Consider the following 25,824-nt stretch of genomic DNA (forward strand, 5'->3'; position numbering starts at 1 on the left):
GATAAGGACTCTCAAATCCTTCTGTTCCATAGTTTTCTGCAGTCTTTCTCCATTTAAAAGGTATTCAGTTCCTCTATCCTTCCTATTGAAATATAGAATGTGACATTTCCCCATGTTATATTGCACCTGTCAAGCTTTAGCCCACCCACTGAACCCATCTATGTCCCTCTGCTGATTCATTGTGTCATCCTCACCACTTGCCTTCCCACCTATTTTTATGTCATCCAAAATTTGACTGTAGCATATTCACTTCTCTCATCCAAGTCATTAATATATGTTGTAAACAACTGTAGCCCAGTACTGATTCGGTGGCACAATCACTAATTACAGATTGGCATCCTGAAAATGGCCCCCTTATCCCAACTCTCTGTCTTCTATCAGTTTTTTTTAAAATTTATTCACGGGACGAAGGCATTGCTGGCTAGGCAGCATTCATTGCCTATCCCTAATCACCCAGAGGCCAGCTAAAAGTTGACCACATCGCTGTGGGTCTGGAGTTACATGTAGACCAGACCAGATAAGGATGGCAGTTTCCTTCCCTAAAGGGCATGAGTGAACTAGATGGGTTTTTCCCCTGACAATTGATTCACAGTCATCATTAGATCCTTAATTCAAGTTCTACCATCTGCCATGGAGGGATTTGAACCTGGGTCCCCAGAATGTTATCTGGCTCTCTGGATTAAGAGTCTAGTGATAATACCACTAGGCTATTGCCTCACCATAAGCCAGTTAACCAATTCTTGTCCATGCTGATATAACACCATGTGCTGTTTGTTTGTTAAGTGTGTGGCAAATGGCTTATGAAAATCCAATTATTAAATACATTGCTTCCCCTTTGTCCATCCTCCTCTAACCTCCTCAAAGAATTTGAATAAATTTGTCAAGCATGATCTCCTCTGCCTGTTTGTACTATGAATTTCTAAATTCTCTGCTATTACATCCTTTATAAGAGATTACATTTTCCCAATAATAGATGTTAAGATAACTGCCTACAGCTGCCTTTCTAAAAACATCTTCTTCCATTTTTAAAATGAAGGTGTTACACAGGCAGTTTTCCACTCTTCTGGGACTTTACCAGAGTCTAAGGATTCCTGAAAGATTTCTAGCAGTGCATCCACTACCTCTGTAGTGACTTCTTTCATTATAATGTGATGTTTCCCATCTGGCCCATGGGTCTCATCAGTCTTTAGCCCCATTAATTTCCCCAACAATTTTTCTCCAGTGATAGTTGTATTTGTTTCATTTTGCCTTTTTGATCATTTAGTAATTTTGGAACGCTGTTAATGTATCTTGCTGTTAAAGCTGATACAAAGTATTTAAGTCCTGGTTCCCTGTTATTATTTCGCCAGCCTTGTTCTCCAAGGTGCTTGTGTTCACTTTCGCTTCTCTCTCCCTTTTGATATAGTTAAGGAAGCAGTTAAAGTAATTTAAAGAAGCTCTGCTCCTCTATCCCTGGGCAATGGTGAAATTTAAATTCAATAAAAATCTAGAATATACAACTGCCCTTACGTCAATTATGTAACTGTTGTTGTTTGTTGTAAATCCTATCTCATTCACTAATGTCCTTTAGGGAAGGAAATCTGTCATCCTTACCTAGTCTGGCCTACACTTGACTCCTGATCCACAGCAGTGTGGTTGGCACTTAACTGCCCTTGGAGCAAGTAGGGATGGCCAATAAATAATGTTTTCCCAGCATTACAAACAAGACAGGGCTGTGTTCACCTATGCCCAGGGGCCAATCAAGTAACTGTTACCCAGTTCGTGCACTCCAGAGCCCATAGTAACTGGTCAGAAAATACCTGCCCCCCCCCCCCCCCCCCAAACACGCACGCACGCACACACGCAGATCCAATAATGCAGTTGTTCAAAAGATTACACCTGCAGGGACATGTAAGGGAACACCTGTGCATATGAGGATCAGGAAAGAGCCTGGGTCTGGTTTGGTATGGCCTTTGTACATTGTAGGGGTTCTATGTAATTACAACATCTTCCTCCAAAGTTATCTTGTGTTATAGCAGCTTTTCCCATTTTACAGTCCACAGTCCAAAAATAAACTGGTCTTTATATTCATGTGAAAGTGGGTATATGTGAGAAATATGTGTACGTGTAAGAGTTTTGCAAGTGTGAAAGTCTGTGTATGTGTCCAACAGTATGTTTGCATTAGTGTATGTATGTGAGTGCATGCGCGTGTGTGAGCATAAGTAAGACTGATCATATAGGTGACAGTATGCATATATGTGAGAGCGTGAGCACTTATGAGAGTGTGTTTGTCAGAGAGTGAGAGAGGGAGATGTGAGAGAGAGTGAGTGTTTGTGAGAAGGAGGCATGAGAGAGAGTAAGAGAGGGAGGTGTGAGAGGGAGGTATGAATGTGAAAGAGAGGTATGGGAGAGAAAGTGTGAGAGGGAGGTGTGAGAGAGAGCGAGTGTTTGTGAGAGAACTTGGGTTTATGTGAGAGCGTACGTACATGTGAGAGTGTGCATTTACACAACCTGTTGCGTGTTCTGAGTTTTCTTCACATTTGAAGGTCGAAAGTGATGCTGAGAGGGTCATCCTACGAGGACAGATTGAGTATTTGAGCATAAACTCACTTGGAGTTTAGACTAATTAGAAGAAAATTTTGGAAGAAAATAGGTTGAGATATGGAGAGACTGCTTCCCCCTGCTGGTTGAAGATCATAATTTCAGGATTAAAGGTTCAGCCATTTTGGATTAAGATGAAGAGACATTTCCTCTTTGAGAGGTTGTTAATCGTTGGAATGCTGTATTCCAGAGATGCTGTAGATGTTTATACTGAGTCACTGACTGTATCCACTACAGCGGGTAATAAGTAATCAGACACTTGGAAAATTGGAGATCAGGCAGAAACATAATGTTGAGGTCAAGAATAAGCCATGATCTGTGTGGCTTACACCTTGTTTTTGGCACATTGTCCACTCCATTCCAATCTCCCTCTATCCCTGCTCCCAGCACACAAGCCAAACATAGACATGCATGGGAATTCGTAGAGGCATGGTTCTCGACCCATAATGCAATCAACAGACATGTAGAATCGGACCCGGATATACAAACCCAGACAGATCAAAACCGGAACTGACACAGCTCTCCATAATGGACCAAACAGTGTCAATTCCAAGCGGACTAGAACACTATTGCTTCGTTGGAGGCCTCACTGATGAGGTTACCTACCATGGTGACAAAACATCTGAACAAAAGCAAGCCAGCACGGTGAGCACGTCAGCAACCTCACCCACAACCCGAGCTACAGATCTTTGCTAAACTCTTCAACCCATCACACATCGCCAATCAGCCTCCAGTCATCTTTCACTGTGGGTATTGGAAGAAAGCAATGACCTGCATTTAGGTGGCATCTTTCTCCACCTCGGGACATCACAGAGCTATTCACAATGAATGAAGCACTTTTTGAGTGAACCCACAAACACTGCCATCAGTTTGTGCACAGCAAGATCCCACAAGTAACATGATGACCTAGCTTTAATGATATTGAATGATGGAAAATGTTACATGCTGTCCCCCACCACAGTGAACCCCTCTGATTCTCTTCCGGGGCAAGCAATTTCACGAGAGGATAGTCTTGGGAACTCAGTATCTTCTTGGAAAGGTGGCATTTCTGACAATGTGGCACTCCCTCCCTCCGTGCTGCAATGCGCATGCCAGCCTTGATTTTGTGCTCAGGACCCTAGAGTGGGATTGAACCCATGACTTTCTGGCTCAGATTTGAATGAGCCTGGAGTATGTCCGAGCTGGTAGTGCTTTTGTGATGCAGAGGTAGTGTCCCTATCTCTAGAGCAGGAGATCTGGGTACAAAACCCACCTGCTCCAGAGGCGTGTGAGTGTGTCTCTGAAGAGAATGATGAGAAAATATCTATATCCAACCTGATCTCCCATCATAGGCCACATCCAGCTTAATTGCCCTTGTCCCAAGTGAGAGACCCGAAACGTCAGCTTTCCTGCTCCTCTGATGCTGCCTGGCCTACTGCGTTCATCCAGCTCCACGCTGTGTTATCTCTAACTCCAGCATCGGCAGTTCTTACTATCTTCTGGGGAAATGTAATAACAACTTTCACTCACTGAAATATTATTGACCCGTAAATTCACTTTATACATTTAGAATAGGTTGTTTTTAAGGGGAAGAAAATGTGACGGTCCATATGCAGTCAACAATTGCAAAAAGACTGATGTGTGACAAGATAAAAATCTTTGATGTAAGTTGTGCTGTGGATAAAAGGGGACTAGTGGGTGGGTTGTACTTAGATTTCCAAGAACCATTTGATAAGATGCCACATTAAATTATTGCGGAAAATCACCTCACAGCTTAAGGGCTAACATATTGGTATGGAGAGATCAGCTGGTTGTCAGGAAGCACAGAATAGCAATCAGTGGGTCTTTTTGAAGCTGGATGTCACGAGTTGTATGCATCTGAGCTCAGTTCTAGGGCCTCAACTCTTTATACCTAATACAGAGGGTGAGGATGAAGGGATCGAAGGTATGGTAGCTGTCTTTGCTGATGACACATGTCAAGTTCCGTTGGAATCTTTCGAAAGCAATCACAAGGGGTGGAGAAAGTGGCTCAGGAGCTCCATTTCAGTTTGTGGGAAATGGGTGTTGCTTGCAAAAGTCGTATTTCTTGCCATGCCCAGTTTTCCTGAACCATGAGGGACTTCCCTGCCTTCACCTTTCATCTCTTATGTCCCAACACAGAACCTGATTCAGAAATGGCAACAAGGCAGACTGTGATCCAGAGATGGGTAAAGGCTAGGGACAAGTATCAATGAGAAGGAGAGCAAAGGACTGAAAAGAGACAGAGAGATGGAAAGAGAAAGAGAGAGTCAGAGCAGGAGAGCTGAGAGAGACAGAAATAAATGCAGAGAGAGAAGCAAGAGGGATAGACTGTGAGAGTGAGTTGTGGGAAATGAGAGAGACGGAGAGAAAAAGGCAGGAAGGATATTGCACGCAAGGGCTGTGATAAGAGCAGAGAGGGTTTGTTTGATGGAGAAACAGCAGCTAATTCATACACAGCAAGCTCTTGCAGATAACAGTATGCATCCGGGAAATTAGTTTTCATTGGTGTTATTCCGGATCACCCATAAGCTGCCTTGCAATCTTCAGGTTAGGAGCACAGGATTGTTCCAGCCCACCTGAAAGGAAAGCTGGTGCCTGTGTTTTGATATATTTCTGAGAAGGTGGCCCCTCTGACTGTGCAGCTGTCCCTCAGTACTGCACTGAGAACATTGGTTCAAATCTCAGGATCCCTCCTGGTTGGAGTGGATGGCGAGCAGAGTGATATGTCCAACAGCAAGCCGAGTAGCTTCCCCACTCAAACACAGCACGTCACTCAGCACGTTCCCCGTCATCACTCCCATGGCAGAGATGGCACAAAGTTAGATATAGAGTAAAACCCTCTCTACTCTGTCTGTCTTATCACTTATAGGACACACAGCAAACGGTCCCTCTCCCTATGCACGTCGGGTATTGGAGGGCAAGTTGATATTGGGGGGGGGGGGGGGTGAAGGGGGGGTGAAGGACTCTGGGCAGACATTCCTTCTCTATTGCATTTCACTGCAGGATTATCCCAAACCTGTGATTTATGAAGAGCCTTTTAGAAGAGACGTAGTCATTCTGTTGATGTATACAAGGTGATAGCTGATTTACACAAAGCAAGCTCCCACAAAGATCAGCTGATGTTGACCAGCATCAGGTTCAACCAGGACCTTGGATGAATTCCGATATGACCTTTCAAATCTGCCTGACAGGAACTCAATTTAACACCTCATCCCGTTGTGACACAGCAGGCCTCCCTCAGCATTGCACTTAGCGTGGACCATGGCCTCCCACGCAATGGGATTTGAACTTACAACCTGCTGGCTCAGATGCGAGAGAACGCTCGGCAGCAGGCTAGGCCTTATGCCTGGCTCTTGATTGATGTTGAGGTCAATTGGGTTGCTGGACGGTGACCAATGTTTCCTCAGCCCTATCATGTTGGCCCTGAAGTGAATTCTGACAGAGAAAGCTTGCTTCACTACTAGCTGAGATGAAGTAACTGAGCAGAGGCAAGGAAGCAAGTTTGGGACTGTCCCTCCCTGCATGGCAAATAGAGCCTCAGGGTGTGACACATCAGCCAGGCTCGGGGTGGGGGGCGGGGGGAGTGGGGTGGGGTGCGGGGTGGCTACTGGTAGCGGAATTTGAAAAATAAGTAGCGCGTTGTGAGGGACGTTCTGTGTTTGTTTGACTTTTCCTCGGCTTGGCTGGCAATGAAGCTGCAATGATAGAAGTTTTGTTAAAGAGCCATTGTTCGTTTTATTGGCCAATGTGTTAGGAATCAGATCCAACCCACAAGCCTTCTGAATCTGCCAGAATTCAGCCAAATGGAACCAAAATAATGAAGAGGCTGCTTTCCATCGCCCCCTGCAGACTCAGCAGAGTGAACAGAGCGAACAGAGCCTCACAAAACAACAGCCTCCCACACAATGCCCAGTCCCAATAGCTGATTGGACTCAGTGCCTGTCGACTAAGGGAAAGAGACAAACAACATTGGGATTCCCGTGTGTGTTGACAGGATGTTCCTGCTTATCTTTAACATATGCATATACACACAAATATATATATATATGTGCACTCACACACACACGTACACGTTCTCAGTCACACAGATGCACACATTATTTATAGACTTGCATAATGTGCATACTTTTACATGCACACACACATAAATATACACGTGCAAAGATCTTTGCATGCTCTCAGAACTCAGGCTGTGTATATCATACTCAGTCACTCTCACACACACACCTATTCTCACATTCTCACTAACTCACACTCTGACTTATACACTCTCACTAACTCCCACTCACTCACATTCTCACTCACTCTCACTTATACATTCTCACTAACTCTTGCTGTTACTCACACATTCTCACTAACTCACACATATTCTCACCAACACTCACTCTCACAAATTTGAACTCTCACTAAATCACACTCTCGCTCACTCTCTCAATTGCTTACCTACTCACACTCATATTCTCCTTCATAACTAACACACTTTCACTCGTTCACCTTTTCACACATTCTTATTAACTTGCACTCTCACTCACACATTCTCATTAACTCACTCACCTTCTGTCACTCACTCACTCACTCTTGCTCATGCACTCATAAGATTGGCCATGAATTTACTGAAGGGTAGAGCATACTGTTATGGGCTTTATGGTGTTTCCTGCTTCTGAGTCATGTTCTTACATTCACTCTCAAGCAATCTCAAATGTCAGTCGCTCATACTCACGTATATCACATGTCAACAATCTCACTCTCACGCACCAGCATGCAAAGACACACATACATTCTCTCACATTCTGACCCAATTTCTCTCCCCCACACTGTCTTAAATACACACGCTCTCTGACATTAATGTAGACACTGCTCTGACACTTAGCACTCTCTCTCGCCCTCACACACAGCAATGCTGACTGAGATACTGGGAGAAAGGTCTAGTTGGGCTGCTGAACGTTAGCAGCTAGACAGAGATAAGGGACTGTGATTCCACATAATGCCAATAAACCAGAGAATGCGAGTTTATAATGCAAGTCGGGGCACTTTAGAACTTGAGGTCATGCAACTTGTCAGACCCAACCAGATTATGGACGTACACCTGGGGAAGAAACCCTACTTACTCTGGGCTTACTGTCTTCTGGATATTACCACCAATTGGCCGTAACATTCTGCTTCCACGTGTTTTTCGTGTTCCCAATCAAAGATCTCAGGATGACTGAGATCTCAGTGTACCCTCTAAAGGCATCAAGTAGATACTGGTCTTTCTCGGATGGGACTTACTGCCTGAGTGAATGAAATGTTTGGGGTGATCAGTCATGATGATGCTTTTGTATCTAAGTCAGAAGGTCATGGGCACAAATCCCACTCATGGCTCAGTCTGGTGCTGACGGAGCACTGCGCTGTTGATGTGGCACCTTTTGAAAATGTTGAATTGAGAAATGGGAGGTATGAGATGCAATGGCCATTATTTTCAAAGACAGACAGGGGAGTTCTTCCCAGTGCCCTGGATGAATGATCATACTCAAACCAACATCACCAAAGCCTGCTTACTCAGTCATTATGGCTTGTGAGAGCTTCTGTGCACTAAGTGACAGCTCTGTTTCCTGCATTGCAACAGGCACAAGACTTCAAAAAGCATTTAATTGGCCCGAATGCGCTGGGGGGGGGGGTGCCCTAAGGTGATGAAGGGAGCTTTTGAGAAACGCAGTTTTTGTTTTTCCCACAAATAACTTTCTGTTTCGGATGTGGGGGTCTAATTAATTCACAAAGTCAATCTCAGAATCATAGGGCAATGATGTACAGGTTGTAATCTGAGACTTGAATTTTGTTTAAGTGGAAGGCGCACTGTAGTGTGTGCAGGATGAGAGTTGACGTCTACTCCACATTGATTGTGTTCCTGACTGCAGTCTTACAGTTATTTTATGTTCTGACTGTGATTTGTGCCCTGCAATCCAAGCTGGATCATCCCCTTACCTCTCTTGCTATCTCCTTCACGTCACAGGGAAGGAAGATCTTTGCAGGAAACAGGGATTGGTAGACCAATTAGTGCACAGTAATATCCCAAAAGCATATGAGGGGTACCTGCAGACAGAATCGATGGGGCAGGGTAACAGTCGTGGTATTGGAATGGGAGCTCTCTAGTTGTCTCATGCATAGTCCCCTTATCCTGGATAGTTGTAACTTCGAAGTGCTTTGGTCTGCCAATCCAAGGTTTGTTCCTGCCCTTTGCAAAACGGAGAGCATTTTTTGTGAAACTGTCTTCACAACTGAGCAGTCCTCTTTAACAACAGACATCTGGGCAGGTGCATGCGTAGGAAAGGTTTAGATGGATATGAGCAGGAAACTGGAACATGTTTAGTTTGGGAAACTTGGTCAGCATGGACTGGTTGAGCCGAAGGGTCTGTTTCCATGCCATATGACTCTATGAAGGGGGCACTTCTGTACGATCGCAAGCTGATGGCATTGTCAGCGCAGCAAAAACCCTGAGAGACCCCAGCAATGAGGGCTGCATTAAAAATGGACGTTCGCAAAGTCAGATGATGGATTGTGAATGATTTTCCCATAGAGTCCACATCCGTCTCATGGAATGACTAAATTTTAACCTTCCTTCTTTGTTTGTTTTTGCAGATTTCGATTCCGAAACAAAAAGGGTCCAGGACATGCTTTCTGGGATGGGAAGGCCACAGGTACGGTCACTCTGTCTTCATAGCGAAAAACAAAGGGCATTCAGACAATTTGGGAATCTGCATAGTAAAAACTGGAAGTGATGGAGCAATGTAACAGGCCTGGCAGCATCGGGGAAGAGAGAAATGGAGTTAACGTTTCAGTCCAGTAGGACTCTTCCTAGGAGCTCTAGGGATTCAGGAAACTGCCGAGTTTTCCCAGCACTTTCAAAATCTGTTTGTATTTCAGATCTCCACCATCCACAGTCACCCCGATTATTCGGGTAGCTCTGCATTTGGAACAAGCATGTGTCTGGGATACAGATTCTGTATCTCTGACACACTCGGCGAGGGATTAGAAAGGGGATTTCATGACCTCAGGAACCAATTGAGTGAAATGTTTAATTATCTTTAATAGGAAAATAGAGCAGTCCTTGAGATATAAGAAAGAGATACTGAAAGACTGTGTTGAGGATAGAATCACAGACACTTTGTAGACGATAAATGCCAGTATATGTTGGTTATGCTGATTGGCCTGTTTCTGTGCTACTTATTTGTGTAGTATGTACTGAGAATCTCCCACATCCTTTCCCTACCTATTGCCATGCAGTTCCGTCAGATCCTCTTCTCATCTTCACCTTATCTTCATCTTCATCTTCATCTTCCAATCGAAGCCAAGCCTTGTCTTATTCCATGCTCCTTTAGCCTGATTTGAGAAAGATGACAGCAGCCGTGAGAGTCTTCAGATGGTTATGGAGCCTACAGAAATTAAGGGAATGATCTTCTGCATTCCTGCAAAAAAGAATCCAAGAGGGAGATGAGGAGAAATGTGTTGTTGGATTCTGGAACGTGACACGGTGCTATAGGCAGATGAACTTTCAGAAGGGGAGAAGTTTGCAGGACTGGTGGTGTGGGGGTGAGGAGGTGTGGGACTAATTGGATGGCACTATTCAAAAGTTAGCACAGAGACAATGGGCCGAATGGCCGCCTCCTTTATTGTAGGATTGGCAAGAGGAAGGTGGGAGAAAGTCGCAGGGCACCACTTATAAAGAAATAAATTGATGGTTTTCTTTTGCAATTTCTTAGCAGAATAGACGGTCGAAGAGGTAGATTGTAAGGAGGAAAGTGAGGTATAAAGGTTGAGGGAGCTTAAAGCTGAGGCAGTTGAATTCATGGATAACAGTATGGAGCTGGATGAGCACAGCACCAGGCAGAATCAGAGGAGCACGAAACCCGACCCAGAACTTCAGCTTTCCTGCTCCCCTGATGCTGCCTGGCCTGTTGTGCTCCTCCATCACCACACTGTGTTGTCTCAGACTCCAGCATCTGCAGTTCTTGCAGTTGAATTCATGTCTGCCAATGTTGGACTGGAAATGACTGTGAATGCGCAGAAGGTCAGAATCAGAGAGGTGTGGAGCCTCTGGAGAATGTGGGACTGGAGGAGGTATGGATGGCAAGGCCAAAGAGGAATTCTAAAGCAAGGAAGAGAATTTTAAAATGAAGACTTTCCTTAGCTGGGAGCCAAGGTGAGCACATTGACAGAACAGGACTTAGTGTGAGTTAGGAACCAGGCTGCAGAGTTTTGAATGACCTCAAGTTTCTGGAGGGTAAAATACTGGAGATCAGTCCAGACTGTGAGACAGAAGTTAAGCCTAAATGTCGCAAAGGCATTATTGAGGTATTCAGTCGCAGATAAACTGAGACCACAGAGCAATTGAGCAGTGTTACAGACATGGAAATAGGCAGTCTCAATCATAGGGAGGAAATAAGCTTAGAACGTCCTCTCAGGGTCAAATGTGAAACAGGGCTAATAAAAATATTGGCAGTGGAGCGAAGGGAGACATTGAAGGCTGCTTGAGTGTGTGAGATCAAGTGATGAAATCTCCTGGCAAATGTCCATCTCGAGTTGACTACCCAAACCTTTGGAATGGGTACTCCAGTTAGTGAGTCTTTGGCATTGTCTTTCTCTGCACACCATGGAAGCTGGTAATGCTGGTTAATTCAACAAACAGGTTGATTTCTTTTATAAAATAATATGTCGGGTTCCAGTATCTGAGTAATTTGAGACAGAACTCTCACCAAGGGGAGTGTGGTTGGGAATGAACATGTGACTTTGAACCTCAGGGGGCCTGTAGTTTATGTTTCATAGAAATATCAAGGATAGGAACAGGAGTCGACCCTTTGAGCCTGCTCCACCATTCAATGTAATCCTGGCCAGTCGTGCCACTCAGTCTCTCCGACAGGATGTCAGTATACCTTTAAGAGGCAGCCTCATGATATCAATCCGTCTTATCATGTGACCTGAGAAAAGTCTCATACTCCATCTGAATTGGAGTCACTTGAAGCATGACCAAACTCATGAATCTGTTGTTCTCTTTGTAACCGAACAGCTTCGTGATATCCCATTATTTTTATATATAAAATATGTTGATAAACTGTTGGATCTTTTGGCATCACATTACCTATTTCTAGTTCTTGTTTTACAAGAGCCAACTTAAAGCATTTATGTAAGTACATTGAGGGAGACAAAAATACACCACCCTTCTCAAAACTCTCCAATCGCTGATGGTTTTCCACAGTCCATTTCAGACCATCATTGAGAAAGACTGATTTCTGATTAATCAATAACTCCATGATCATTGTAGCAAAAAGTGATTACGATGATAAGGTGAAATCTCTGGACCGTGGGTCAATTCCTAAGATCTCAGTGTTTAAAAACTTTGTTGAGTGCAGTTTTTTTGTTTGGCCACCAGATGGCTCACAATTCCAGTGGATTGAGATCAATGCCTTTAATAAACACTCCAGCAAAAGTTCACATTCAGAAATGGAGTGTGTTAGAATGTATAGTTTGCTTAATATGAAGTTCAGTGGCTTCCTCTATCTCTGAGAAGGAGAATCTAATAAAACTTGCAAATAGCACAATGTTCCAGTTCACCTTGTAGAATACTAAAATGGGGTTCCATCGTGACCAGGGCACTCCATGAGTTTTCTTTACTGAGATAACAGTGTGGAGCTGGATGAACACAGCTGGCCAAGCAGCATCAGAGGAGCAGGAAAGCTGATGTTTCGAGCCTGGACCCATCTTCAGACCCTTCGTTTCTTTACTGGTTTGCCCCTCTGGTGTAATGGGGCCATTGAGCCAGCAGGGGGAGGTCTTAGATAGGTTCTCATGTTTTATGAGTGTTTACCTCAGGACCTCAGTTTTGCAACTCCCCTCCCCCTAATTTTTTACGATTAAACTGGTGGCAAAAAATAGCATCCCATATATTGTCTTTTTTATCATTTTAAATTTGGCTAGTGAACAAGCTTGAATTTTGCTTTAGAATTTATGGAATGTTTGCAGATCAGAAAAGTTCCAGGGACAACAGCCCACATTTAAAAAATATTTTTAATACCGTATAAACCACATGGAGCATTCGGAAGTGAATTCAGGTTGAGGGAGCTGAATGTCTCATAATTGAGAACCTGGTGCGTATTGCTGTGCTTAGAACCCCTACAGAGCAAATATAGGCCATTCAGCCCATCGAATCTGCACTGACATTCCAGAAAGGACCCCAACCTAACACCGTAATCCCACATTTACTATAGTTAACCCACCAAACCTGTACATCCCCAGACATGACAGGGTAATTTAGCATGGCCAATCCATGGATCTTCAGTCTGCAGGAGGAAACCAGAACATCCGGAGGAAATTTGCAAATTCCGTATAGACAGTCACGTGAGGGTGGAATTGAACCCAGGTCCCTATTGCTGTGTGCCAGCAGCACCAGCCACTGTGCCAATGGGTCTGTGGTGTGAAAGGGTTAATACTGAAGAGTTCATGAAGAACTCGCTACTCACTGTGAAGATGTTGTATAGACTTTGGCCAGAACAGCCCGAGAAGGGTAACCAAACATTCGGGATCTCCTGAAATTCTCTGCAACTCTGTCCATCATATCAATATAACCTATAACTGACCCGCAATAACCTATTAAATACAAGCAAAATACTGGAGAGCTGAACTGAAAACAGAAGTTGCACAGAATCTCAGCATGCCTGGCAGCAGCTGTCTAGAGAGAAACAGAAATGATATCTCTGGTCCAATATGACTATACTTCAGAATTGAAATATGTGATCAGTCCCATAAGGGTTTGAGGAAAGTATATTTGAGAGAATAGGGAAGATGTGAAGTGTTGCTGCTGTAGTGAGGATTTGGGAAAGTGGTCTAGAAACCAAAATAACTGAAAATTTGGGTAGAAACATGTAGAAAAGAGTTGAAAGATAAGCTGAGGTGATGAGGGTAGGAGGAGGTTTACGTGAAGCATAACTCATAGCACAGAACAAGTAGGCTGAATGGCCTGTTTTGAAATGAAGTGTAATGCAGTTCAGTGCCTATGTGCTTTCTTTGGCAGGTGTCTAATGTCCAAGCCAGGGCAGCTCTGCTCACCTGGGCTCCACCTTCAGGCCTCACAAATGGGGACAAACAAACGAATGGTCTCCCGTACACCTGTAACTATGAAGTGGCCTCTTCCGATAAGGGCAAAGACGGGAAATACAAGATAATTTATAGGTGAGAAACCCCAGCATTGAGAAAACCGGGGATGTTACTACCTTTGAAGAGCAAACTCCATTGCAGGTGCCAGTGTCAACGCCGAACACAGGATTAGATTTAGAGTAAAACTTTCTCTACATTTTACCCATCAAATAGTCCCAGGACAGGTACAGCACAGGGTTCCATAAGAAGTAAAGATGTTTCTACACTGTTCTCATGAGACATTCCCAGGGCAAGTACAGATGGGGTCCAAAGATGAGCTAATTGGATTCAAGCCAATGCATTGTGTTACAGTAATGGAATAGAGTGCATAGTGAAGATACTGTTCAGCTGAACTCAAATCAGCTTTGCTGACCACTCCTGGCTTGGCTTCTGTTCTTTGGAATTTTGTACATTGGGTGTCAGACTAGCAAGAGGGGGAAATTAGTGACAGCTTCCTGTCTGGAAATTACTTATGGACCTGGACAATAATTAGGAATGTGATTAGTTGGATGTTGCAGTGAAATGTTGTGATGTGGAATTATCCACAAGCACGCCACAGTTCCGGAAGGATTTTGAAGTCTTAGAGAGGTTGTTAGAGGGGGTATTCCAGGAGTGATGCAAGCAATGAGGGATTTCTGTTCATGGGGAGAGACTGGAAAAGCTGGGATCATGCTTCTGAGAGCCAAGGTGATCAAAGGAAATATGAAATTGATCATATCAAAGTCATGAGGGGATTTGATAGAAAGCAAGGAGAAAACCTATTACATCAGAAGGATGGTTGGTAATAGAGCAAGTGGATTTATGATGATAAACAAAAGAATTTGGGATGGAAGTGGAATGGAGATTGGGAGAATGATTGTATGCAGTAAATGGTCAAGATCTGGAATGTGCTGCCGGATGAGCAGTGGAGCAGGTTCAATGAAAACTCTCTCCTGGGACTTAGTTAAATATTCGAGGGCAAACAGTTACTAGGCAGTAGAGATAGGACCTGGGGCTGGGTGGTGGGGGGGAGGGGGTGGAGCGCGGGAGACTCGTTGGTTTGTGTTCCCAAAGAGCTGGCAGAAGATGCTATGGACTAAATGAACTCATCCTTGATGTATGTTTCTGTTTCAATTCTAATCAGTTTGTTTGCCCTGTTTTCAGTGGAGAAGATTTAGAATGCAGCCTGACTGATTTGCAGCCAACAACAGACTACCATATCAGGTAGGCTTGCTTACACAGTCAACTCAGTTGAGTAGCCACTTGATAGCCCAGGATTTGCATAGTGGCAAAAAGAGAGATGTGTTACTCAGGATTTTCCTCTTGCACTCATCACAAGAACAAGAATGTGAAATTTCAGAGATAGTAGGAACTGTAGATGCTGGAGAATCTGAGATAACAAGGTGGAGAGCTGGATGAACACAGCAGACCAAGCAGCATCATTGGAGCAGGAAAGCTGACATTTTGGGTCTGGACCCTTCTGTCTAGGCCTGAAACATCAGCTTTCCTGCTCCACTGATGCTGCTTGGCCTGCTGTGTTCATCCAGCTCTACACCATGCTATGTCAAATTTCAACTAATCTCAGCAGTTTCTACAGCACAACAGTTAGAGTTGATTCTGTAACTGCAACACCTGGTGAACAATCCTGAGATCTACTTTAACAACCAGTTTAAGATCATCAGTCGAGCTTAAAAAATGCTTCTCTTAAGCATGCTGCAAGTATTATATGTACATATACAGGGATCCAAACCCAGCAAACTACAGTGAAATGTTCAAGCTTTCACATTGTACGATTCGATATAAAAAAATTCACACCTTTTGGATTTGCTGCGGAGTTTGGAGAGACTATCGTTCACAGTTGCTTTCACCATGACAACATCTCAGCCAATCAATGCCACTTTTTAGCCTCAAGATGCTTTTCCTTATCTTTTCATGGCATGTGGGTGTTGGAGGCAAGTCCATCATTTGTTGCCTAATTGTCCTTGAACTCAGCGTCTCAATCATTGACTTCAGGGGGCGGTTTAGAGTCATTCACCTTACTGTGGGTCTGGAGTCACATGTAGACTGGACCAGGTAAGGATGGCAGATTTCTGGTGCTAAAAGGCATTTGTGAATCAGATGTGTTTTTCACAACAGTATTGTTTCCATAGCACAAATACTGGGACTAAACTCCAATTCTAAATTTTATATTATTTCCTGAATTTAAATTCCACACCAGCTTCCATGATGCTCCCAGAACTTTAGACTCAGGATCACAAGTGATTTTATCACTGCACCATCATCATGGGCTGAGCAGGCTTTAACTGCCAGCTTACAGAACGAGGCCATTCAGCCTGTTCAATTTGATCTAGCTCCCTGTAAGAGCAGTTTAACAAGTCCCACCTCCACCCACTGCCCTCAAACCCAGGAATTATTTTCCCCTTCAGATTTTCTCTTTCGAAAGTCTTGATTGAGTCTTCCTTCAACTCCCACTCAGAAAGAACATTCCAGATTCAAGTCACTCAGTGGATGAAAAGGTAACTTCTCACGTCGTCTCACACTCCTCTGCCAAACTTTTCAGTTGGGACCCCTTGAGAGATCCTTTGTTCTGTTAATGGCGCCATATAAATGCAAGGTGTTGTTTGGATATGGGGAGATAAAGGAAACTGAACCCACTGAGAATTTATCTTTCAAACCTCTCGGACTGACCCTTACTCCAAATAGCTGACCTCTCTCAGCACTGGTTTACTGCATTCCTCCTTACCATCCAACCCAACCCTTTTGCCTTGACAGAGTTTCCACAATCTATAACTCAGTGAAAGGATCATACTCGGAGCCAGTGAGTTTCACCACACAGAGCTGTGCGCCAGACACACCATCGCCACCGAAACTCTCACATCGGACCAAAAGCACACTGACTATCCAGTGGAAGGTAAGAGGCGAAACACTGAGCAAAAGTATGAAACAGTGTGGATGGGCTACACAAACACAGTGAGATTCCGTCTCGGTGTAGAAGTGTGGGCGATGACCTCATCGAGACAATTGAGATGATTAAAGGAGTTGTTGAGGTTGATGGAGAGAAATTATTTCCATTGGTGGGCAGGAGGTGCAAGAGAGAGAGAGAGAGAGAGAAGATCCGAAAGTAGGGGGACAGAGCTTGTATTCGAGAGACAACCATTCAGGAGTGAAGGCATGTACTGGTGCAGATAGGTCAGTCACTGTGTAACACTGGGGTACAGTACCGGTGGGGACAGGTCTGTCACTGAATAACACTGGGGTACAGTACCGGACAGGTCTGTCGCTGTATAACACTGGGGTACAGCACTGGTGGGGACAGGTCTGTCACTGAATAACACTGGGGTACAGTACCGGAGGGGACAGGTCTGTCACTGTATAACACTGGGGTACAGCACTGGTGGGGACAGGTCTGTCGCTGTATAACACTGGTGGGTACAGGTCTGTCGCTGTATAACACTGGGGCACAGTACTGGTGGGTACAGGTCTGTCACTGTATAACACTGGGGTACAGCACTGGCTGGGACAGGTCTGTCGCTGTATAACACTGGGGTACAGTATTGGTGGGGACAGGTCTGTTACTGTATAACACTGGGGTACAGTACTGGTGGGGACAGGTCTGTCACTGTATAACACTGTATTGGTTGCATCATGAGTCAGTGGTTGTGTGTTGTAAATGAAGCCCCCTTCTTCCTAGAATTGTTGGAAAAGTTAAAGATTTGAAATAAGTGCACAAACTTCCTCAGTTTATCTGATTTACAGATCCAGACTGATAGAAAGGATGGAGAGGTTAGGTCGAAGCACGGTTTAATATCATTAATTAGACTCTACCTTGAGGTGAACAGTTACATATCATCAACATATAGCACTACAAATTAAACCTCTCATCCCTTTATAAACTTCCCTTTTAAACACACAGACAGAAAAACCAACACAGAAACATTGGTCATGGACAGAGGGAAACTGGGAAGACTGATCAGTCGTTCCTACTCACAGGTTCTTGAGATGATCTTTATGATCCTTCTGCTGGTCAGGTTGTTCCTTTTCAGTCATCTTTCTCTAGATTCTGACACTGTTTTATCAAGAAAATTAAGTTTGAAAGAAACAAGAAAAACATATGATCATCCAGGGATTTTGTGGAATTGACAGAGCAGTGGGATTACGTTAGGATTGAGATCGGACAGTGACAAGAAAGTGGTCCAATGGGATTAGTTCCAGATTGGTACAAGGCTGTGAAATGAGCAGGGTTTAGTTTCACTTTACTCCAGCAATTAACCAGTACAATAATGGATAATGGGCCAAGTGGCCTCTCTCTCTTTCTCTTTCTCTTTCTTTCTCTCTCTTTCTCTTTCTCTCTCTCTCTCTCTCTCTCTCTCTCTTTCTCTTTCTCTCTATCTCTCTCTTTCTCCCCCTGCCCCCACGTCTGATCTGTTACCTTGCACAGGTCTACAATAAGAATTAATATCAGTAGATAGCAGATCTCATCTTCTGTGTTTTAATTCTGCCCCAGGCACCTGTTGACAATGGGTCAAAAATCACCAGCTACCTTCTGGAGTGGGATGAGGTGAGTGTTAACACATTGGTCAAACAGCTAACACACTTCAACCCCATTTTTCAAGGTTTCCTGACAAATTCCAGAATGCTTTAATCAAGAAATCCTGTTAATGTAGAAACATTTTCAAGCAAGAAACGTTGCTCGACTTAATAAATCTGCTCACCGTCTCAGCAATTGATATCTTATTGGGAATTAGGTTGCTGAATCAAATGTGCCTTTAGGGTTGGAGGATCAGCCCTTTGAGCCTGTTCTGTCGTTCCCTAAGAAGGTCAGAGGTTTCTTTTTGTGACACAAAGATTGATCGCAATTCTCTCTCTCGTCAAAAAAAAACTTTTTTCAGCAGACAGGCCTGCAAGTGTGTCTACCTGCATGGATCCATCACACAGTCACTCACTGCTGACAGTCACTCATCTTTCCTGCAGACATTAGCTCCCTCCTTCATTGACCATTCACAGGGAACACAGTGATTGGAAGTTTCTAACCAGCGCCCATCCCCACCCTGATCCTTCAAGAAGAGCCAGTTTCTTAACTCAAATTTATGTCACCTTCACCATGGCCAGTTTGATGTTGGAGAAGCGTTTAATCAGCTGGCAGAAGGGTGAGCCTTTCCCTGCCCCCATTAAGTTGACAGAAGGAAGCCCATTACCAGCTGAGTTCCTTAACTGCACAGTTAATTCCCACTTAGGGTCCTTAAGCCTTTGCTGTTGGTATTCATCCAGTATCAGGCAGGGGGCTCACTGTGCACGGACAGCCACAAGCAACAGTAGGTTTGCTGTTTGAAGGACCTGGCATTGGGAGGTGACAGCCCACTGAGGGTCACCTCTCATCAGACTGATGAGGTTATTCCACACTCAAAGTTTTATAATGCAATAGGCCAGGAAAAATAAATCATCTTTGGCTATATGTGATGTTAATGTAAGAGATGCAATACCCAGAAAATGATATCTTTACAGATTCAACCTAGAGTGGAACAAATGATGAAAGTGATCTACAATAGCGTTATTGAGCCAAGTTATAGTAGCTGGTGCTCAAGTATTGCAATGATACAGAAACCAGATAGATCACAATGACTATATATAGATTGTTGCAGAGTTAATACAGTAACTAAGGTGAATTCATATCTGATTCCCCAAATGACGGACTATTTTAAGATTGGACATACTGATATTGTTACAAAACTTAACTGGTAAGAAGAAATGACTTGACAAGTTCCTTTAATTGATACAGTTAAAGAAATATCAGCATTTGTATCCCACAAGTGGACGGTAATATGAAGTCATGTCATTTGGAGTGAAAAATACAATGCAACTTTTCAACAATTGGCCACTCATATAATCAAAATAATGCATCTGTTGTATATATTGATGATTTGGTCACATGAAGGGCCCTGTGATTTTTTTTTCCCATGTTAAATGTTCTAACAAATTGTTGTTACTGCTTTTTTGATATTGGCCAATGACTCCTTTCAAATTATGTCCTGTCCTAGGGGAATGGAAGTGTCATTGTCACATATGGAGTCATTACTGAGCCTTTCTTCCTTCCACTTCCCCACCCACACATTCCAATCAAAGACACATTGTGGATGAAGCATTTCAGAAAATCCTGAATGGAATCTGTTCCACAGTGATGAAACAACAGTGGGATCCTGCCCCTCCCCTGCCCGTACAGCAACGTGACCCAGCGTCAATCTCATTGCTCATCGCTGAGTATGCCACATGCCCAGAGTTTGAAACAGTTTGTTGTCAGGATGTGGGTGTTGTTGGCCATCCCTCATTGCCTTTGAGAAGGTGGTGGTGAACTATCTCCTTGAATCACTGCAGACTGTGTAGGGCACGTAATGCTGTTTAGGCCAGAACTTCCAGGATTTTAACCCAGCGACACTGAAGGAACAGTGATATTTCAGACCAGGATAATGAATGGCTTGGGAGGACGGCTTGCAGGTAGTGGTGTTCCCATGTATCTGCTGCCCTTGTTCTTCTAGATGTTAGAGTCCATTGATTTGGAAGCTGCTGTCAAAGGGAGCTTGGTGAGTTGCTGCAATGCATTTTGTCAGTGGTACACATTGCCACCACGCTTCAGAGAGGAGAGGGAGAGAGTGTTGAAGGTGGTGGAAATTTCCCCGATCCTGCTATTTAGTCGGGCATTTGGGAGGAAAGGCTGGCATGGCCTATGTGATAATCAATCTTAACAGTTTTTCTCCCTTCCTCATGCTTAGGGGAAACGGAATAACAGATTTCGGGAGTGTTATTTTGGTAACCAGAGGCACTACAAACTAACCAAACTCTTACCAGCCATTGGCTACACCTTTCGGTTAGCAGCATGCAATGATATCGGCACCAGGTAAGTGAAATGAGTTGAGCATCCTTGCAGCAAGCCATGTTCCTCCAGTTTTATATCTCCCATTAGAGTTTCTCGAGAAGCTGGTATTCCTTTGGCTGCAACAGTCATTTTGACAATGGAGTGATCAGGCAGTGAGTCAGTTGGAGTTACCAATTGGCTCAGCCCAGGTTCACTAGTTCAAAGGGCATGATCGAGCCAGTTGCATTTTTGTGACAATCCGACAGCTTTGTCACCATTTTCTCTCAACCAGAACTAGGAGCTTCAACCAAACAGGGCCACCCAACATTGCAACAGGAAATTCAGCAAGAAACATCTTTATCCCAAGTGCAGTGAGAAAGTGAAACTCGCTAACACTGTGGGACGTTTAGGTTTTGACATAAATTTCATAGCTCCATTTGAGGCAAAGCAGGATAAACCTGGGCAGGGCAAGAGCATAGAGGATGATAGGGGAAAGTGAATAATGCATAGGAGGATGTTTGTGTGGAGGATGTAACCAGCATTGATCACTCGGGCTGAATGGCCTGTTTGTATGCTATAAGTTTATTATCAGCCAACGAACACTGATTGATGAGTGTCTGGACATCTAAACCCATGTATACCCAAGTTGTTTATAAGATCTACTCTGTAAAGATTAAAGCCATAGCCCTGGTGATATCTTTGTCCAGCTGCTAAACATCAGATCGAAGGAAATCAGATAGCACACAAACGAATAAAAGACATAAACACAAGTGCCTAAGGTTTTATGGACCTGGGGGAATCCACAGTATGGATGCAGCCCAGTCTGGACACAATCGCCATCCCTTTGCTTCCTGAAGGACATGAGCCAATGATATAGATTTTACCATCGCTGTAGTGGGACCTGAAACTGCTAGTCTCTGAAGTACAGATTTCACACGTCCAGTGACCCAAACATTCACTCATTCACATATTCACGCACCCGTGCACTTGTAAGGTAAGCTATTCAACCCCTCTAACCTAATCAACTTTCAATGAAATCATGGTCCATTTGATAATGATCCTAACTAGACTTTCCTGCCTAACCACTTCATAAACCATATTTATTGTGTAGATCAAAAATCTGTCTAACTCAGCCTTGAAATCTGCCTAACTATTCAATGACCCAATTTCCACTGTTCTCTGGAAAGTGAATTTGTTGAGGGGGAAATTCCTCCTAATCTCTGTTTTAGATGTTGTGAAACTATGTCCCCTCGTTCTAAATTCAACAATGAGGGAAAACATCTGCTCAGCATCCTGATAAGCCCTTGTCCACCCACAGCTGTGGATGCGCACACACAGACACACACACAGACACACACACAGACACACACACGTAGATATGCATGCTCATAGACACACACAGACATAGACACACACAGACGTAGACACACACATAGTCATGTATATGCATTGAGACACACACACATGTGATTCACTGTGTCGGTTACGTACAACTGTGAGGTGATCGAGTTATGAAAAGTTGAAGTTGCTTTTGGGTAATAATTGATTTTATTCCTTTCCCTCACATCCCACACCTGCTGTTATTCAAATGCTCACTTTTATCCCTAACCCATTGCTTTCCTCACTGTTGCCCTCCCAATTACCAAATGTTACAATTATTCATTCCATTTTCTTTTGTCTCACCTCTCTCCCTCCATCTCTTTGTACATCTCTGCATTTTAACATTTTTCTCATTGTCTCTGTTACTGTTGTAATACGTTTATCTTCCTGTCTGACTCCTGTGCCTCTATCACATTCCTTCCATGTCGCTCTCTCTTTCTCTACTACACTGACCATATATATCTCGATCTGCCTGGCCCTCTTTCTCTCTCTTTATTATACTATCTCCCTACCTCTCGTTCATCCTGTTTGATCTTCGTCTCTCCCCCTTTCCTCTCTTTGCCCTCACTCTGTATGTTGCTCACTCCTTTCTTTTCTTGTTTTTCCTTTCTCTCGTGCCCTCCTTTCCCCCTCTCATTCTATCTACCCCGACCTCTGTCTGCTGCCCACAGTGGCTTCAGCCAGGAAGTGGTCTGTTACACCGCGGGAAATGTGCCGCAGACACCTGCTGCCCCTCGATTGGTCCGTGCAGGGGTCACATGGGTGACGTTACAGTGGAACCGTCCCGAAGGCTCGTCGGCAGAGGAGCAAATGACCTACACGCTGGAGATGGAGGAGGAGAGTTCGGTGAGTAGCTGCCTGGAGCCCAACATTAACCCAGAGAATAGCGAAACAGGAAAAGAGTGAGGTCATTCAGCCCCTCTAGCCTCGTCAAACCAGCCAATGAGATCATAGCTGATCTCAAACTCGAATCCATTGATCCTGTAAGCCTTACCCAGTAGAAATATCTCGATTGCAGTTGAGTTGGATTTTCAGTTCACAGCCAGACTCATCAACCAGGCTTCCAGAGGGGGAGAGTTTCAACTGTTCACTCTTCTTGGCGTGAAGAAATGCTTCCAGACACTGCCCCGGTACCTCCGAGCGCAGTTTGAAAGGTTTCACCGTTATTGTGTACTCTTCTCCCACCCGCCCGCCGCTGACCCCTCAACTCTACAACCGCTCCCACAAAGCAAAACAGAAGGAAATACTTTCTCTCTATTTACCAACCCTGATAAATTCTTTGATTATTTTTCAATACCTCAAGCAATTCACTTCTCTAACTTCTGTGCTGGAACAAATACAAAACCCGATTTTGCAACCTCGCAGCTTGATTTAACCCTTTGAGCCCTGGTTAGCAGCTGTTCATTTTGACTGAGGTGAAGAGGAATTTCTTCGTTCAGGAGGTTATGAATCTTGGGAATTCTCTGCCCCAGAGGGTAATGGATGTTTTTTCATTGATTAGATTTCAAGTCTGGCGCAGACAGATTTTTAGTTTCTTGGGGAATTGACCAGAAATTGGAGGTGAAGTCTAAATTTATTCTTGATCATATTGCAGCGTCAATGGACCGTATCATCCGCCCCTGTTCCTATTTCTTTCTTGCTTGTGCTATGGATAAGTACGTACTAACTGTTGGTATCTGATCTTGGAAAAAAGATGTGAATACATATTAACAAAGACATGCACTGTTCACAAACCTAAGCTCACATAACAGCTGTCCAAACTCGCTTCTCATTCTCTGAACTTACTAACCGGCACTCACATCTGATCCTGCAACATGTCAACGTTAAAATCTTCATCATGGTTTTGCAACCAATCCATATCTTCTCCCCTAGCTATCTCCGTCATTTCTTCCAGCCCCACAACCCTCAGGGATCTCTACCCTCCAATTCTGGCTTGCAGTTTCACAGTAAAATAGCTCGATCATTTGTGTCTGTGCAATCAGCTGCCTAGGCACCGTGCTCTGTAATTCCCTCTCTGAACCTCTCCACGTCTCTCTCCTCCTTAAAACCTACAGTTTTTTTGGGCACCTATTGTAATCTTATCTTTAGTGATTCAGTCACAGAATTTGTTTGATTACACAATAGGTGTTTTACTAAACTAAGGCAGTGCTGAGAAAAACAAAAGATGTGTTTCGTCAAAATGTTTCATCTTGCACTCTTCATACTGCCCGGGTGCATAATGGCCTGGTTTGCCAACTGCTGTGCCCAGGACCGTGAGAAACTACAGAACGTGGTGTGCACAGCCCACACCATCACCAAAGCCACCATGGAATCCATTTGCACCTGTCATTGCTGTGGAAGGGCTGCCACCTTCATCAAAGACCCTCCCACCCCGTAATGCTTTCCCCCAACCTCTTCTGTCAAGCAGAAGATACAGAGGCTGAACGCATGCACCAGCAGATTCAAGAACAGCTTCTTCCCAGCTGTAATTCGACTGCTGAATGGAGTCTGTAATTTCAAAAAGCATTGATCTTGTTAATGATTGATTCTGCCTCATACACATGCAGTGTTACCAGCATGCCTTACTCTGCCTAAATCTTTTTTCCATCCCATGATCTGTATGTCCTTGCTTATTATGATCTGCCTGTACTGCTCATAAACAAAGTTTTCACTGTACGTGTGACAATAAATCACATCAAATCAAAACAAATGTTAGTAAGCATCTAATGGTGTAATCTCCATGGCAACAATCTCCAACAATCAGACTCCCATAACCAACCAATCAGCATGCTGTGTTCATAAGGAGAAAGATATTTGCTTTGGTATTGTGGAAAATTGTCCTGATGAGTGCAAGGTGAAAAGCTTTTACAAAAGTCTATGTTATTCAATATATTCAAATTCTGTACTACTGAACCACTAGTAAATTAAAGGCATTGTATAAATGCAAATTGTTGTTTTTGTTACAGACCGGCGGCTTTGAGTCAATGTATACGGGTGAGGAAGTCACCAGCACTGTGAACTCTCTTACGAGAAGCACACAATACAAGTTCAGGGTGAGCTGCGTGTTTTGTTGAGGAGGTGTCATTCAGACTTTGGCTTTCATTGGTAGTGGAATTGAGTTTAAGAGCCGTGAGGTCATGCTGCAGCTCCATAAAACTCTGGTGAGACTACTCTTGGAATATTGTGTTCATTTCTGGTCACCTCATTATAGGAAGGACGTGCAAGCTTTACAGAGGGTGCAAGAGGAGATTTTCCAGGATGCTGCCTGGACTGGAGGGCAGGTCTTATGAGGAAAGGTTGTGAGGGCTAGGGCTTTTCTCATTGGAGCGAAGAAGGATGAGAGGTGACTTGATAGAGGAGAACAAGATGATGAGAGGCATATATGGAGTGGATAGTCAGAGATCTTTTCCCAGGGTGGAAATGACTATTATGAGGGGGCATAATTTCAAGGTGATTGGAGGGAGGTATAGGGGAGATGTCAGAGGTAGGTTTTTCACACTGAAAGTGATTGGCATGTGGAATGCGCTGCTGGCAGTGGCAGTGGAGTCAAATACTTTAGAGACTTTTTAATGGACTCTTGGATAGGCACATGGAGGATAGTAAAATGTAGGGGTTGCAGGGTAGATTGATCTTAGTCGGATAACAGGTTGGCACAACATCATGGGCCGAAGGGCCTGTACTGTGCTGTACCGTTCTACGCTCAGACTGAAATCTAGGTGAAGCTTCGCTTTGAAGGCCAGAGTGCCTTACTCCAAAAGTGAGCTGTGGCGGCTCAATGTGTGTCAGTGTCACCTCAGTGCTGGAAGGTTGGAGGTCAAAAACCCACTCTTGCAGCTTGAGCCCAAACTGCAGCTTGCAGTCCTAACAACTCAGTACTGGCTCTAAGGTGAGGCCTT

At 44.0% G+C, this 25,824-nt stretch overlaps 1 protein-coding gene across 2 annotated transcripts in view; it reads left to right on the forward strand.

Annotated features, from left to right (window-relative positions):
* fndc3ba (fibronectin type III domain containing 3Ba) overlaps positions 1-25,824 on the forward strand; it is a 348,395-nt gene that overhangs the window by 231,567 nt on the left and 91,004 nt on the right. For both annotated transcript variants that reach the window (XM_048542804.2, XM_048542805.2), the window contains 8 exons: positions 9,196-9,254; positions 13,622-13,779; positions 14,887-14,946; positions 16,495-16,633; positions 18,227-18,280; positions 20,487-20,611; positions 22,621-22,795; positions 24,895-24,981. In XM_048542804.2, the coding sequence (XP_048398761.1) occupies positions 9,196-9,254; positions 13,622-13,779; positions 14,887-14,946; positions 16,495-16,633; positions 18,227-18,280; positions 20,487-20,611; positions 22,621-22,795; positions 24,895-24,981 (857 nt within the window). The remainder of the gene's footprint in view (positions 1-9,195; positions 9,255-13,621; positions 13,780-14,886; positions 14,947-16,494; positions 16,634-18,226; positions 18,281-20,486; positions 20,612-22,620; positions 22,796-24,894; positions 24,982-25,824) is intronic.

This window comes from Stegostoma tigrinum, chromosome 14 (genome assembly GCF_030684315.1).
Source record: "Stegostoma tigrinum isolate sSteTig4 chromosome 14, sSteTig4.hap1, whole genome shotgun sequence".
In the NCBI taxonomy this organism is placed as follows: Eukaryota; Metazoa; Chordata; class Chondrichthyes; order Orectolobiformes; family Stegostomatidae; genus Stegostoma; species Stegostoma tigrinum.